Below are 16,115 nucleotides of genomic sequence, written 5' to 3'. Positions count from 1 at the left end.
GTAACTTGACAGCTTTAAGACTTGGGTGCTTCAAATGCCAGAGTTTCTGAGCCAACATTTTGGTTGCTAAGCAAGAGTGTTGTTAAATGAGTTTCACCACATTTTACAAGTTGGGCTTGCCCACCCAGTCACATGGCTGGCAAGCCACTCCCCCCCGGTCACATGGGCAGCAAGTCATTCCCACAAAGCAGGCAGAAGAGGTTCTAAAAAAATTTGAAACCCACCACTGCCACACACACACATACTGTGGTCACCTTGTAGAGTGTTCCAATCACATTTGAAACACTCAGCAACTGGCCTGCATTTATGGTTTTTTGTAGCATTCTGCAGTCATAGAACCAAAATATATGGTTAAAAGTACCTTGCAGTGGCATTTTTCCATGGGGGGCTCTGCAGAACATCCCAAGACTGATGCCACCACATCTGCCCTCTTCAGGGACAGAACCTCTTCAGAAGGACGAGGCCACCATGGTCCCCCTCACATTCCTCGTCTTCTGGCTGCGGCCCCACACCATGGAATGGATAGGAGTGCACATGCCCTGCACAATTATAGGCCCAGAGGGGGACACTTCAGCACAAGCCCAGGTGAGTGAGAACAAGTTCCCGCCGTTACGAAGGCTCTGGGATGAGGGATGGATTCTTCGCCACGGGACAGTAAAGCTCCGTCCGCCAGAGGCAGCAGGACCAAACCCCTCTCCCAATTGGCCCCTCCTCCCTCTGAGGGCGAGGGACCTGGCTGCCCTGCTGCCTCTGGCTTCCCTACGAGAGTCTCTGCTCTCCAGGGCTGTAATTGTGCAGTGTGTGTGCATGCACCTGTGTTTTCTACTGGGGGGTTGCGGATGGACTCCAGAGTCGCTCCAAGCCGTGGCAGATGGCTTTTTAACCAGGCGGCTGTCAGAGAGAAGAGGGCAGCATGTGCCCGTGGGCTTGTGGAACAGCCAAATCCTCACCTCCTGTTCCTTCTTCCGCTGCTGCACAAGCCCATGTGGTGTGCACTGCCCTTTTCTCTCTGACAGCTGCCTCGTTTCCAATTTGGGGGGTGGAGAAATCCATCTTTTCTGTCCCTCTCCATGGATCCCTACCCCAATTGGAAATGAGGCAGCTGTCAAAGACAAGGGAACGTGACCCATGCAGCATGTACAAACAGCAAAAGAAGGAAAATGAGAGGAGTTCGGCTGTTTGAAAAGTCCCACGTGGAACTCCTCTCCTGTTCCTTCTTTTGCTGTTTGTACTCGCTGCGCAGAGCTGCTGCCTTGTCTTTCACAGCTGCCTCATTTCCAATTGGGGCAGGGATCCATGGAGAGGGACGGAATAGATGGATTCCCCCCCCCCCCCCAATTAGAAATGAGGCAGCTGTCAAAGACAAGGGAGCACAACCTGCGTGGCTTGTTCAAACAACAGAAGAAGGAACAGGAGGGGAGGATTCATTGGACAAGCCCACAGCTTCTGCTGGTGGGTGAGTATGTGGGGGTGCAGGCCAGGGGAGGGGCCATTCTGGTACCTGGCCCCGGTATGGGTAGGCACGCTAAATTCTTTCAACCGGTATGCGCGTACTGGACAGGACTGGCTGAAACCCACCTCTGGTGTTAGTGTGTGAGAGATATTTTTTTAATTTTGCAAAGTTCTGGTAACTAGTTTTTCACTAAAGTTGATTTTCTTCTTAGAGGGAGGATGCACTATTGCATCAGCCCTTTTGTGGTGATGCCCTTGAGCATTAACTTTCAAAATAAAGTAAATTTTGGTTCCAAGTCAGCAGGCAGTTATTTCAGATCTGTGACATGCTCAGCCATTAACTGTCCCATGGCCTTTTCCCTTTAACCACAATGCCAAAAAAGTCATATTTCTTTTTTTCTTCAGCCACAGGTGCTGTGTATTCCCTCTGGGGCCAGTTTTAGGGATGGAGATCCCAAAGCTCTCAATTCTAGATTACTGATTTAATTCCATCTCTGCCCCATTATTATGAATCACATGGGGATTATTTCCCTTTCATTTCCCTCCAGAGAATTTCCCAACAAACTTTGAGTCCAAGAACTAGTTGAATTGTCCAGGGATTCCTCCTGAGAGGGAGAATTATGATAAAAGTTTCAGCTCTGCTCTTTGGCCGAATCCTCCAGGGGAGACTTTAGGCAGAGAAATACGGAGCTTTGTGGACAGGCAGGGTCTGTGCCTTGAATGTCTGTCTCTCTCCTTTCCAGATGAAGCTGAGTGTTTCTCTGTGTTTGAATCAGGAAAACAACTTGATGTTCCACCCTGCGGGACTCCTTTGAATTCTTCTAATTCTTCTTTAGAAACAGGAAGGGAATTGATTGATTCACCCCAAGAATGATGGATCTCCCGCTTCTGCTTCTGATGCTGCTGTTGTGCCATCCAATCTCTGGGAAGCTGAGAATTAAATGCCCGCTGAGTTTGGAGCAGCAGAATAAAAGACAACCACAGAGCTTTTACAGCCCAGGAGACCATCTCATTGGTATAGTCATCAGTGGAGAGGAAAAACTGCATATAAAGTTGCTTTTCAACGTGGCTCCTTCTGATCAGTTTGTTTTCCGTGATTTGTAAGTCATTCAGGGTGATGGAGTTGAACTTCTTCCATTCTAACACTCTCATTGTTTTTTTTTTAATTTTTAATTTATTCCTATATTGGGGAATATGTCTAATTTCCTGAATGATTTTGATTTCCATGGTTTCTCTCTTTTGTCAGAATTTGTGAAAGAGACTCAAATCCAAAAATGGGTCTGAAGAAAAGCTAAAAGGGCTGCAGATTATTTTCCTCTCTCAGTTCAATCCTTAATTTATCACTTGAATAATGAATTTTATTTAAAGTAGTGTTTGAACCAGTTGTAGTTGCCATACCTCAGCCAATTTCCACATTTGTGTAACTGATCATTTGTTTTGGATTAATGTTGGCTTAAGGCTAAGTAGGCTTATGGAAGATTATATATATATATATTTAAAAAGTATTGGTTGTTGCTGTTTATTGTAATAACACATTTTTTTACAATAGGAATTTTTATGATTTTTCATATGGCTTACTGTTAATTAATATCATGCAAATGGTCAACAAGAATTCCCAGCTCCTGCACAATCTCACACTTGGCTACAACATCCATACCAACTATTTCAGCACTCTCCGCACTGCAGATGCCCTGCTGGACATGTTCGCCACTGGAGAAGCCAATGTCCCCAACTACAGGTGTGGAAGGAAGGACAACCTTTTGGCTTTTCTTGATGTAGCTGCCAGGGACATCTCCATCCAGGCATCAACATTAGGAGGCACCTACAAAGTCCCACAGGTTTGTCTGTGTGTTTTCCTCCTTCTGGTAAAGTGAGTGGTGGATGGTGGTGTGTGAGCAATAGATGCAATCATGTCTTCTCCATGGAATTCAAGCGCTGCTTTTCTCCATATTAGCAAAAATGTCAATATTTCATCCCATTATGTTCATCTTGAGATTAATCATAAAAGGCCTGAAATGGAAGCAATACATTCCCTGGAGAAGACATTCTACCAACTATTTAACTGATCAATAAACATCTCTGGTTGTTGGGGCCTCTATTGGCATCTTCATTTCCACATATAAATAATGCCTCCCCTCTCCAATATGGAGGAAGTTGATTGCCCTTAAAATGGAGCTCACACTGTTGGCCCTGATCCAAGCTCTTTCTCCAAGCCCTTGTTTGAGAGGGAGATTTGGCTCAATGGAATAATAGGAGGGCTCCTATCCAGGAGGATAGATACTTACCAAGGGGGAAGGGAAGGGTGCATGTTTTTAAACAGGTTTTATTGGTTTTAATATAGGGAAGGGGACATATTTGAACCCTTGTTATTCAGTAGACATATAAACTACTTACTTGGAGTAATGAAGGATCCAAAACCAGGTCATAAATGTTATTTCATTTATTGACAAAAATTACTAAATGAGTGGGCCAGCGAAAAGCAGTGCATGTAGTATACTTGGATTTCAGAAAGGCTTTGACAAAGTAAACCACAACCTATTTTTCAGAAAGCTACAAATATGTGGGATAGACAGCATCATCCCAAGATGGACTCAATTTTATGATCCTCAAATGGAACTACATCTAGATGGAGGGAAATAAGCAGTGGGGGACCCCAAGGTGCCATTTAAGGCCCAGTACTCTTCAACATATTCATGAAGGATTTGGATGAGCGGAGAAATAGGGAAATCGTCAAATTTGAAGACAACACTAAAGTGGCAGGAATAGCCAACACCTCAGAAGATAGGCTCAAGATCCAGATGGATCTAGAGAGGCTTGAACCCTGGGCCTGTCTAACAAAATGAAATTCAATGTAGAGAAAACTAAAGTCTTACACTTAGGCTAGAAAAACCAAAAGTGCAGGTACAGATTAGGTGAAACCTGGCTCACTAGCAGGAACTGTCAGAGGGATCTTGTCATCTTAGTGGACAATCTCTCAAATGTGAGCTAGCAAATGTGTGGCAGCAGCCCAAAGAAGCCATTGCAATCCTAGGCTGCATCAACAGAAGGAGAGTATCAAGATCACATGAAGTATTCTTCCCACTTTATAATGCCTTGGCAATACCACACTTAGAATACTGCATCCAGTTTTGGTCACCATATTATAAAAATGATGTAAAGACTCTAGAAAGAGTGCAGAAGTATGATCAAGGGCCTGGAGACTAAAACATTTGAAGAACAATTGCAGGAATTGAGTATGTCTAGTATAGAGAAAAAGGACTAGAGGCAACATAATACAACTGTACCAATATTTGAGGGACTGCCACAAAGAAGAGTGGGTCAACCTATTTTCCAAAACACTAGAAAGTAAGACAAGGAACAATGGATGGAAAATAATAAAGGAGAGAAACAACCTAGAGCTAAGGAGAAATTTCCTAATGGTGAGAAATGGAACGTCTTGCCTTCAGAGGTTTTGGGTGCTCCATTACTGGAGGCTTTAAGGAGAGATTGGACAGCCACTTGTCTGGAATAGTATAGGGTTTCCTGCTTGAGCAGGGGGTTGGACTAGAAGACCTCCAAGGTCCCTTCCAAGCCTTTTATTTTGTTTTAATATCTGTCATAGGTACACATGTTTATCATGGAAAATTCCTATTGGAACACACTGTTTTACACTGATAATGTGATAGTATCATACTTACACATTGGATTGTATACCCTGTGAAGAAGACTTGGGTTCTTTTATCATAATAATTATCTGATCATTAATAAATCATGTTCAAAAGTTATGGTCTTTGGGAAATGACATCATAACTATACTTGGTCATCCAATGGAGCAAGTAAGACCTTTCCTTACCTGGGGTTGTTTTCTTTGAGACTGAATCTTGGCTCCCTCATCATATAGCAATAGCAATAGCAGTAGACTTATATACCGCTTCATAGGCCTTTCAGGCCTCTCTAAGCGGTTTACAGAGAGTCAGCATATTGCCCCCAACAATCTGGGTCCTCATTTTACCCACCTCGGAAGGATGGAAGGCTGAGTCAACCCTGAGCCGGTGAGATTTGAACCGCTGACCTGCTGATCTAGCAGTAGCCTGCAGTGCTGCATTTAACCACTGCGCCACCTCGGCTCATCAAAGAAGCTCAGTTAGATCAAAGACATGAGTGAAAGTGGTGCTTAAAAGAAAACCTCACAGCTCCCCGTCTTCCTCAGCCCCAATTATTGAAGTATATGAGGCCAAGGTCTCCCCCATGTTCTTACATCAATCTGATGTTTGGGGCTTCAGAGAGAAACCACCAGCAGAACCAACCCAATCATAGCCACTGAGGAGTATCTTGGGGTGGGTAAAAGGACTCCAGCTGCTGTCATCAGAGCTGATTTGGGAATTTACACAATTTCTGTGTTGTCTAAAATCAGAAAATATTGGCATAAAATTTAATTTATGGAAACTGACAATCTCCAAAAATTGTCTCTGTCAGAACAGATAAAATTTCAATTAAAGACCTCTTGGATTATACAACTGACAAATCAAATTAGGAACTGAGGCCTCCCTGTTTCTTGCATAATTGCAGAAGAAGCTAAAAAGTTTCCTCCACAAAGAATCTGGAATATAGAAGCAGAAAAAGATGCAGCAATCCTCAAAAATTATAATAGGCCCTTTATTGGAATAGACTCCTTCAGTCTTCAGTTGGCATTTGCACATGTTAATCTAACTGCAATAAATTGTAGGGCTGATACAGCAAAATGGCTTACATATTTTGTTTTTAATTTGTTTATTATTTTCTATATTTACTATAATATTCTGTTTTTAATATTTTTAACAATGTCTAATTAACAAACTATTCTAATACATTCATGCGAACCAGGTTGGATTGATTAAAATCTAATATTTTGGATTTGAGCTGACCCCAAATATAACACAGCTTTCTTCATTGCATTTTCAGATCAATCTCATAAAGGCTTCAGAGGCTCTGAGTGATAAAAGTAAATTCCCCTTTTTCCACCAGATGTTCCCCAAAGAAGGATTCCAGTACCCAGCAATTGTCCAGCTGCTCCTCCATTTCAGATGGACCCTCATTGGCCTCTTTGCTTCAGACACAGAAAATGGACAGAATTTCATGAGGATTTTCCCTCCTATGCTTGACAGGAATGGAATTTGTGTGGTTATATCACAACAATTTTCACAAACTGAATATACAGTCTCCCTCAAGGATGCCCTCTCTAAGTGGAAACAAGTCAATGTCTTTGTTCACTTCATGGAACATGATTTCATTTGGGCCAGAATTCTTCCTTTCCATTTAATACTTAGGCGTTTGCCAGGACCCATTGGGGGAAAAGTCTGGATCCTCACAAATTTTGTAGGGTATCAAATAAACAAGCACAGACTTCTCAAATACATCCATAGTATTTGGAACTTTGGTTATCTGTTGAAAGAAAGGCCAAAAGATTCTGCCTTTGAACCTTATTTATTTGTGGAACAAAACTTTCAAGATCATTATTTTCACTGTTCTCTTTCAAAGAATGTGTTTTCTGTCAAAGGCCGCAGAAGATGCACCCAGAAAGCCCCACTGGAGACCCAAAGGAAATGGAACAGGAGACAGATTCAAATTTACTACCATGATTACACACTCATGAAGACTCTGGCCCATGCGATGAATGCCGCATATTCCCACAGATCAAGGAGGAGAAGGAAGGGGGGTGAAAAGATGCTGGGGGCTCCAAGGCTGCAGCCTTGGCAGGTAAGGGGTCCCAATATGGATCCATTTATCTTACAGTAGTTCTTTTGGAGAAGGAATCCAGAGGAGAAGCGGGAAAAGCATCTCAACCTTCTTATGCTGCAAAAGGTCATCAGATCTGGACCCTCTAATTGTTGCTGTCTGATACTCCAGAATAACATGAGAAGATCTTAAGTTTCTGTTTAACCTCTTTCAGTTGTTGGAAGAGTGTTGTATCCTCCCTTGTCCAGCTGAGAGATTTTGTAGGTTGGAGAAGCTGCTCTCATAATCTTCTCCTTGTCTTCTCCCAAGACTCACTTTCAGTTTGCAGTCAAGTACGATTTTAGGATCATTTTCTTAAACATGTATTTATTTATTTACAAAAAAACTCAAGGTGGTAAATGGATCCAACATCTCTTCCTCCTTCAATCAATCAATTTTTATGATAGACACAGACCAGCATTACAAATAAAAGCATTAAAATAATGGGAAATCCTAAATATTTTTCTGTTTTCAATACACAAGTTTCCAGTCTTCGAGTAGCAGTGTTATCTCTCCCTTTGTTGTTACAATTGTTGCAATTCTCTTTGTTCTTTTTGTATCTTTTAATATTCCACTTTTTTAAAAAAAAGTCAAATTCTTACAAGAAATAGAGAAGAGTAAAGGGCACATGTAGTGATGAATAAGGAGAAGTTTAGTCCATAGGTTGTGAAAATAATAGTAAAATTTTTAGAAAAAGAAAACTTGATCCATGCATTTCAAATGGTCTGCATAAATTCCATCCATGAAAATAACATTTAAAAATTAAGATAACACACTCACCGAAACCATCCAAAGCTTAATTCCTCCGCTTATTTCTTTTATTCTTAGAGTTAAATTAGCTTTAAGTTGTTTATAGGCAGTCTCTTTGAAAATTGATAAAAATTCCTCACCAGCTGTAAACACTTTATCTTCCGTTTCCTTCTGTTTTGGAGCTGTCCCTACTTTGTCAGCCTGGGGGCTGAGCTTTTAACGTCAGCTAAAAGACCTTCTCCTGGATCAATCAAGGACTTTGCAATGTCCCTGTGATCAGCAGAACTTAGTCTTTCTGTTCACTGTCTCTATGGGACAGTTTAGGTCCAATTGGACCACCCAGTGATAAAAGTATTGGCGGCAATCTCAGAGCATCAAGATCGGGTGACCATTTCATAGCAACGTAGGCTCCTCCTCCCCTTCTGTATTGAAAACAAAATACATTTACTTTCACTACTGATTATCCTGGTCTGGAACTTTAAAGACTCACAGTTTGTTTATAGAAAGTGATAAGAAGTAAAACACCATTTGTTTATACAAATGTTCCTTTGAAGTATATCTTTAACCAGAGATCACATGGTAAACCTAGTTGTAACCTTGTAAAAATCTTCCGAGTCAGAGCAGCGGTGTTTTAACAGCTGGAAACAATGGCTTATTTTCAACAACAGAGAGAAACTGTCAGCTTGCAAGAGATAATGTTTGCAATACAGAAACTATCAAATACATTTGAGAAAATGTTTGAAAAATTATAGCACCTAACAGAAAAATATAATGAAAAGGATTAAGATGCTTATCAAATGGGAAAAATAGAGGGTAGAGTCCCAAGCAATAAAGAGAAAAATGACTACAAAGAAATCAAATCTGCTGACATCTATGGTGAATGGTTTCTGTCTGGAAATGGAAAAAGTGGTATATGGAAAGGGGAACTAGATGGATGGAAACCCTACCCTAGATGGCAAGATACAGAAGAAGAAGAAAAAATAAAAGAACTCATGGATTTAAAGGGAGAAAATTTATTAGTAACTCCATTGATAACAACACTGACAATTAAAGACAAGCTGATTAAGGAAAAAGAAAAAGGGCATCGAAATTACATGAGAGAATCAATAAACAATGAGTTGCAAAGAAGAGTCCATACAAATTTGATTAAGGAGACGATTAGAGGACTGATGCCACAAATGGCAGAAGACATTAAACTTTTTCACTACTGGAAAGATGCAGGCTGATAGATGGAAGTGTTTAATCTAAAACTAGTTGGACTTAGTGAAATTTAGTGACAATAGATATGGTTAAATAAACAATTGAAAATGATTATAATGTATACATATGTATTGGTATAACAAGTGGTAATTGGATATGAATATTGAATGGTACCTATGAAAGGAAGATGAGAAAGGGTTTGGTTACATATAAAGATTAATAAAAAAGAACTAAATTATGATAATGGATATAGTCAAATAAAGGAGCGATAATGATAACAATGTATATATAGGTATGGGTACAACAGGGGGAAATTGGATGTAAATTGTAAACAGTGATTTGGAAAGGAAGATTAGAAATCTTTGTTACTAAATGTTATTGATGTTTAGCTAGAATAGGCCATTAGGAATAGTGTTATTGGAATACTAGAAATAGCAAATGAGATGCCAGTATGTGGTTATGTCTTGAGTTTTGGTATAATGGACGTTTAAACAATTACCGTATTTTCACCCATATAACCCGCCCACGCAAATAACCCGCACACGCATATAACCCGCGGGTTTTCCGGATCGTGTAAAATATTTCCCGTATACCCCGCCCACGCATATAACCCGCCCACGCATATAACCCGCGACGAGTAAAAGAGAAGGGAAACAGCTGAGATGGGGGGGGAAGAAACGGAGAAAGAAGCCTGCGCACGCTGGGGAAGAGGAAAGGAACGGAGGAGAAGGAAACAGCTGAGATCGGGGTGGGGGAAGAAACGGAGAAAGAAGCCTGTGCACGCTGGGGAAGAGGAAAGGAACGGAGGAGAAGGAAACAGCTGAGATCGGGGTGGGGGAAGAAACGGAGAAAGAAGCAAGCCTCCGATCGTGTAAGCCTCCGATCGTGTAAAATATTTTCCGTATACCCCGCCCACGCATATAACCCGCAGGGGGGCGCTGTGCATGTAAAAACCGCATATAACCCGCGGGTTATATGGGTGAAAATACGGTATAGTCAAACGAGAATGAGGGTGTGATGATGGTAGCCGAGGTGGCGCAGTGGTTAAATGCAGCACTGCAGGCTATTTCAGCTGACTGCAGTTCTGCAGTTCGGCTGTTCAAATCTCACCGGCTCAGAGTTGACTCAGCCTTCCATCCTTCCAAGGTGGGTAAAATGAGGACCCGGATTGTTGTTGGGGGCAATATGTTGACCCTGTAAACCGCTTAGAGAGGGCTGAAAGCCCTATGAAGCAGTATATAAGTCTAACTGCTATTGCTATTGCTAATATGTACAAATATATTTGATTTAAAATACTAGAATTAATATGAATCATGGGTGACTGTGAAAGAAACGGAGGAATTTTTTTTGTAACTAACTGATACGCTTTACGTATGTAAAGAAAGAGGATTTTTTTGTGTTGTGTCTGTTTTGAAAAATAAAAATAAAAAACTTAAGAAAAAAATATTTTTCTGGAAACTCTGTAATGTTTAAGTCAGATCAAATTATAATTGTCTGAGAATTGCTATAAAACATTTATTAAATCTTGTATTACAGAGTTTTATCAACTCTACTCTATTAATGACAACATAGGAAAATTGATAACTTGCTTAATAGGCTTCTAAAGAAAGATGTTTTTACTATTTTATGAGATCGAGTTATATCAGCAGTATTTTCATAATCTATTTAGGAAGTGAAATGATTTATGAGGAAAACTTTTGGGAGAAGAGATCCTGCCTGGGGAAGGGTCAGAGAAGAGCGGGAGGGAAGCCTGTAGCTGCATAAAAGGGCAGAAACTCAGAAAGGACCCTCCCTCACTTTTCAGGATACGAAAAGAGTTGGTGGGAGATTTGCACTTTCAGACTTACAAAATACTGTCAACGTAGGATTACAATAAAGTAGAATTAACACATCTGGTTGTGTTTTCCATCTGGATTATCAGGGAGAAGATTAGCCTGGTAACTTTGTTCTTGACAAATCCATCCTTTCTGGTCATCAAATTGTTGCTTGCAAGGACTTTAAAAATCTCTTTCTTCTCTTTTTAAATTTGTTTGTCATCTGCTCTACAATGTTGCGAATAATAAACCCATTGTGTCTATTACATTTTCTCAATATATATATACAATTTAAATATATCTATATCTATATATCTTTTTTTTCACCTAGGAAGATAGTGGCAATATCTTTTCTCCTAATTAAGCAAACTTGCAAGTTAGATAACTGTAGAAGAAAAAAAATCAAATTTGTGATAAGAAATGAAGTTTTGTGCTTTTTAAATTCTTGGATTTCAATCCCAGTTTCATCCCTTTCTGGAGAAGAATGAATTTTTCAATATTTCTGAGAGAAAAATGTACTTGGACCAAAAGGGAGAGATAAAAGCAGATTTGAGCATTGACAGTCGGTTGATTCTCCCCAAGGAGGATCCCAGGAAAGAGATTCTAGCATATTTTCAACGACAGAGAATTATTATCAAACAAGATGCTCTTTCACGGCTAAAGTTGCTCAACAAGGTGAGAGAAATGTTGGTATGTTTTTTTATGTTTTCCAAAGCCAGAGGTCCTACTTGAAGAGAATTGAATCTGGGGAATAGGATTGTTTTCTTAGACTGCTTGAAGGCTCCATGAAGAGGGGAGGAATGTATGTTTGTTTCTAAGGATATGAGAAGGAACCCCCTGGTTGTCCCTGAGTTCTTAAATCTTTTCTCAGTTCCATCCCTCCAGATTTTAGTCAGTAGAAAAATCCTTCAATGTTACATGCCAGAAGCAAAAGGGAGGAAGGAACTAAATGAAGAATCTGCCAATAGTTATATCTTCTATATCTGTTTGGAAGGAGTCAGAGATTTCATATTTACCTCAGTGAAGCCTAGAGACTATTTGGTTAATGTTCATGGACTACTCCATTTTCCATTTACATTTCTTTTGCCATTCCTTTTCTTCTGCTCAGTCCCTGCCTCAGTCCAAATGTGTGGAAAGTTGTCATCCTGGATTTGTCAAGAGGGCTCGAGAAGGAGAGCCAGTTTGCTGCTATGACTGTGTTCCTTGTCCAGAGGGGACCTTCTCCACTCAGGAAGGTGGGTCACACTGAGAAAAAGGATGTGTGGAACTGGATCCCTCTAGGGCATTTTCATGAAAGTGCAACTTGAAGGACAGATTGAAGCTATTTTCAACCTGCACAATTTTTTATCTAAAGGGAAGCAGAGCAAAAAGTCTTTGAAGGAGGGTCTGGGAAGAGATGGGAGGAAGGTGTGGCAGACTGGACAAGCTTTACTAATAGAGAAAATATTTCTTCTCCTTTTGTATCTATAGATTAATTGTTCTAACTGTCAGGAAATTTATCCTCAGTTCTAAGTTGCTTCTCTCCTTGATTAGTTTCCACCCATTGCTTCTTGTTCTACCCTCAGGTTCTTTGGAGAATAGCTTGACTCCCACTTCTTTGTGGCAGCCCCTGAGATATTGGAAGGCTGCTATCATGTCTCCCCTAGTCCTTCTTTTCATTAAACTAGACATTCCCAGTTCCTGCAACAATTCTTCATAAGTTTTAGTCTCCAGTCCCCTAATCCTCTTTCTTGCTCTTCTCTGCACTCTTTCCAGAGTCTCCACATCTTTTCTACATCGTGGCGAACAAAACTGAATGCCGTATTCCAAGTGGGGAATGTAGTGTGGAATATAACAGATATATGAGTCCTCCTAAACTTACCTTTCCAGGAACATCTGAGTTCTTTGAAATTTGATGAATGGTCTCTGGTCCACCACCTGAAAGGCTCCTTGCAATGGGTTCTACATGGATCTCCCTTGAGGTGCTGGCCCAGAATGAGAGGGTGCGGGTTGTTATGGGTGGCACTCATTACACCCATCTTACCTTTCTTTCTCAGTGCCCATTCTGCATTATTTGCAGGAAAATATTTTTCTCCCAGCCAACTAGATTTCAAAGGATGGTATCCTAAAATCCATCATGCTAACAAGAGCCAGGCTGGACTCGGAGGCTGCACGCAGGATGTTTGCCTAGAAAGATGATCTGATTCATTATTTACCTCTAATAATATAGGTTCCTATGAAGATTCTGCACATTGGACAGGAAATAACTATCACCCTACTTCTACTTCATAGATTTAGCTATATATATATATATTTATATATATTTAAAGGACAGAATGTTAAAGAAATATTGTTTTTTCATTTTTTCAGATACAAAAAAATGTACCGAGTGTTCGAATGATAAATATCCAAATGAGGACAGAGTCCAATGTATCCCCAAAGTTATAACCTTCCTGTCTTTTAAAGAACATCTGGGAATCATCCTGGTCTCTTTTGCCCTACTCTTATTCTTAATCACAGGGTTTGTTTTGATCATCTTCATGAAATACCGAGAAACTCCACTTGTAAAAGCCAACAACCGGGACCTCTCCTACATCCTCCTGGTCTCCCTCCTGCTTTGCTTCTTGTCTTCTCTTCTCTTCATTGGTCAACCAAAGAAAGCCACCTGCCTTCTCCGACAAACGGTTTTCAGCATCATCTTCTCAGTTGCTGTTTCTTCTCTCTTGGCCAAAACCATCATGGTGGTGCTGGCTTTCCTGGCCACAAAACCAGGAAATCAAGTGAAGAGATGGTTGGGGAAGAGCTTGGCCAACTCCATCATCCTTTCTTCTTCTGCAGTCCAAATTGTCATCTGCTCCATCTGGCTGGGAGTTTCTCCCCCATTCCCTGACTCTGACTTCCACTCCCAGCCTGAAGAGATCATCCTGCAATGCAATGAAGGAGCTGTTGTCATGTTCTATGTCACCCTCAGCTACATGGGCTTCCTGGCTGCCATCTGCTTCACAGTGGCTTTCCTGGCCAGGAATCTGCCTGGGACCTTCAACGAAGCCAAGCTGATCACCTTCAGCATGCTGGTCTTCTGCAGTGTCTGGGTGACTTTTGTGCCCACCTACCTGAGCACCAAAGGGAAATACATGGTGGCTGTTCAGATCTTCTCCATCCTGGCCTCCAGTGCTGGTCTGCTGGTCTGCATCTTCATCCCCAAGTGCTACATTATCCTTCTGAGGCCAAACCTGAACACAAAGGAGCACCTCACAGCCAGAACAAATGTAAAAACATGAGAAAAACCCCATGATATTATAAGAATGGTATAATGTCCTTTTATTTGAAAGAATACCCGAATTGTTTCCACTTAGGTAGTATTCAGAAGTCAGAGAACATATCTACATGTTTCCAAATGGGAAATGGTTGAATGACTGGAATTCTTATAACTCCTTTCCTTTTCACCTCAATAAATCTTGCTAAAGAGAACTCTGTGAAAGTTGTTAGGAGAGATTTGTTGTTCACCAACTGCCAATGAATTTGATACCTTTTAAAAACAATTTCAGCAATGATTCCTATGGACAGCAGTAAAAGTGTACGTGTGAGAGAATAAATAGGAAAAGTGTTAAGATGGATTCTATGGGAACCAAGCTCCAGCTATGTTGTTTGATCATTGTGAGAATCATTGGCCATCCCACCAAGCCAGAGAAGGTGGGGGCCTCCAGGTCCTCTTGCTTAGATGTTCCCACCCAATGAGACCTAGTTAGCTCACCTTTCCCATAGTTGCTCCTCCCCTGTTAAAGAAGCTTCTCCATGAGGTCCACCATCCTGTCTCGATCCCCTTGTTGGGTGATAAGGATAGAACAAACAGCCGGTTCTTTTCCCCAATGCATGGGCCAGGTTGAGACTGGAGTCCAGAAGATGTGGGTGGAAAAACCCCACAGGAGAGTCAGACTGCATCCTGAGGAGAAGGGGCTCTTTGTGGCTGCAACAGGTGAATAGTTGCAAGCAGTAGTTCGGCTGTGTCTCAAACGCCATCAGAGGAAAGAAAGAGGGTCTCTCTCTCTCTCTCTCCAAGGAGGGAAGCCCAGCAGTTCAACCCTTGAAGGCCTGACCTGCTGGGTTCCCCTCCGTCATCTCAGGCTGCATCCAGCCCCAGAAGCCCCAGAAGTAGGCCCTTCAGAAGGACTTTGCTCCAGGCTGCTAGGAAGCAAGCAGAAGGGAGAAGGAAGGGGAAGTTCTAATTACGAGGTCCTGAACATCTCTGGAGATAAATTCCAATGGACTATCAGGCAGTCAAGGTAGTCCTCCAATTATGACCACAATTTCTGTTGCTAATTAAGTTCTGTGTCATTTTACAACCTTTTTGCCACAGTTGCTAAGCAAATGAGTGCAGTCGTTAAGTAAATCAAGCGGTACTGCAACTCTCATAAATACACGGCAGTTCCCAAGAGTTTTGATCACATGGTTTATGACAGATACTGCAGCAGTCGTAGGTGTGAAAACCGGTCATGAGTCATTTTTCTCAGTGTTGTTGTAACTTCAGTCACTAAACAAATCACTGTAAGTCGAGGATGACCTGTTGTCCTCAGGGCAGTTTTTGACAACGAGGCTCCGGCCCTTAAGATTCCATCAGAATAGAGCTGGAAGGGACCTTGGAGGTCATCTAGTTCAACCCGCTGCTCAAGCAGGAGACCCCAGACCGTCCCATACAAAGGACCGTCTTTCAATGAGTCACAGCCAATTTGTGGACCTTTTGTGCCCCAGATGGTAAAGAAACCACTGCAGTTGCGGAAGGAACCCCGAGATCCTTAAGGGAACCCGGCTTCTCCCATCGACTCCATTTGTTGGGAGCCGGCTGGGAAAGTGGCCAATGGAGGCTGCACGACCAAAACCCTGGCAATACACACTGGCTGCCAAACGCCCAAAGGTGGATCATGCGACTGTGAGAACCTTGCGACGGCCATAACTGTGAGGACCTTTTTCAGTGCCCCTGTAATTTTGAAGGGTCGGCAAAGGTCTGGTTTTCCATGGAGGGCTGCCTGCCCTTCGGCCTCCCTCAGCCTTCCTGTCCTTCCTCCAAGATGTCTCTGCAGAAGAGCCAACCTTGAGGTACCTCCTCCACCAGCAGAGCTGGAGACAGGCTCCCTGCTGCTCCTCTTGGCTTTGGGACTCAGGTTGCTCCTGCTGGTGGGTTTCAGTTCC

At 41.8% G+C, this 16,115-nt stretch overlaps 2 protein-coding genes across 2 annotated transcripts in view; both read left to right on the top strand.

The window, feature by feature from the left end:
• LOC148042234 (uncharacterized) overlaps positions 1–16,115 on the top strand; it is an 845,903-nt gene that overhangs the window by 409,885 nt on the left and 419,903 nt on the right. The gene's annotated exons all lie outside the window — the stretch shown is intronic.
• On the top strand, positions 2,277–14,209 carry LOC148042243 (vomeronasal type-2 receptor 26-like). The gene is made up of 6 exons (XM_087703086.1): positions 2,277–2,552; positions 3,002–3,290; positions 6,373–7,167; positions 11,412–11,624; positions 12,058–12,184; positions 13,299–14,209. Exons 1-6 carry the CDS (start codon positions 2,323–2,325, stop codon positions 14,207–14,209), a joined length of 2,565 nt encoding a protein of 854 aa, XP_087559212.1. The 5' UTR covers positions 2,277–2,322.

This window comes from Thamnophis sirtalis, unplaced genomic scaffold (genome assembly GCF_051295495.1).
Source record: "Thamnophis sirtalis isolate CommonGarterSnake01/CBP01778 unplaced genomic scaffold, rThaSir2_p1.2 scaffold_20, whole genome shotgun sequence".
Taxonomy (NCBI): domain Eukaryota; kingdom Metazoa; phylum Chordata; class Lepidosauria; order Squamata; family Natricidae; genus Thamnophis; species Thamnophis sirtalis.
Note: the sequence above shows the minus strand (reverse complement) of the source record. Positions and strands in the feature narration are given on the sequence as shown.

Excerpts from the sequence above, each read along its gene's own strand:
- LOC148042243 (XM_087703086.1), top strand. The coding sequence starts at position 2,323 with ATGATGGATCTCCCGCTTCTGCTTCTGATGCTGCTGTTGTGCCATCCA. Across the intron at positions 7,168-11,411 it reads CAAGGCTGCAGCCTTGGCAG|TTTCATCCCTTTCTGGAGAA; the intron begins GTAAGGGGTCCC and ends TTTCAATCCCAG. Across the intron at positions 12,185-13,298 it reads GACCTTCTCCACTCAGGAAG|ATACAAAAAAATGTACCGAG; the intron begins GTGGGTCACACT and ends TCATTTTTTCAG.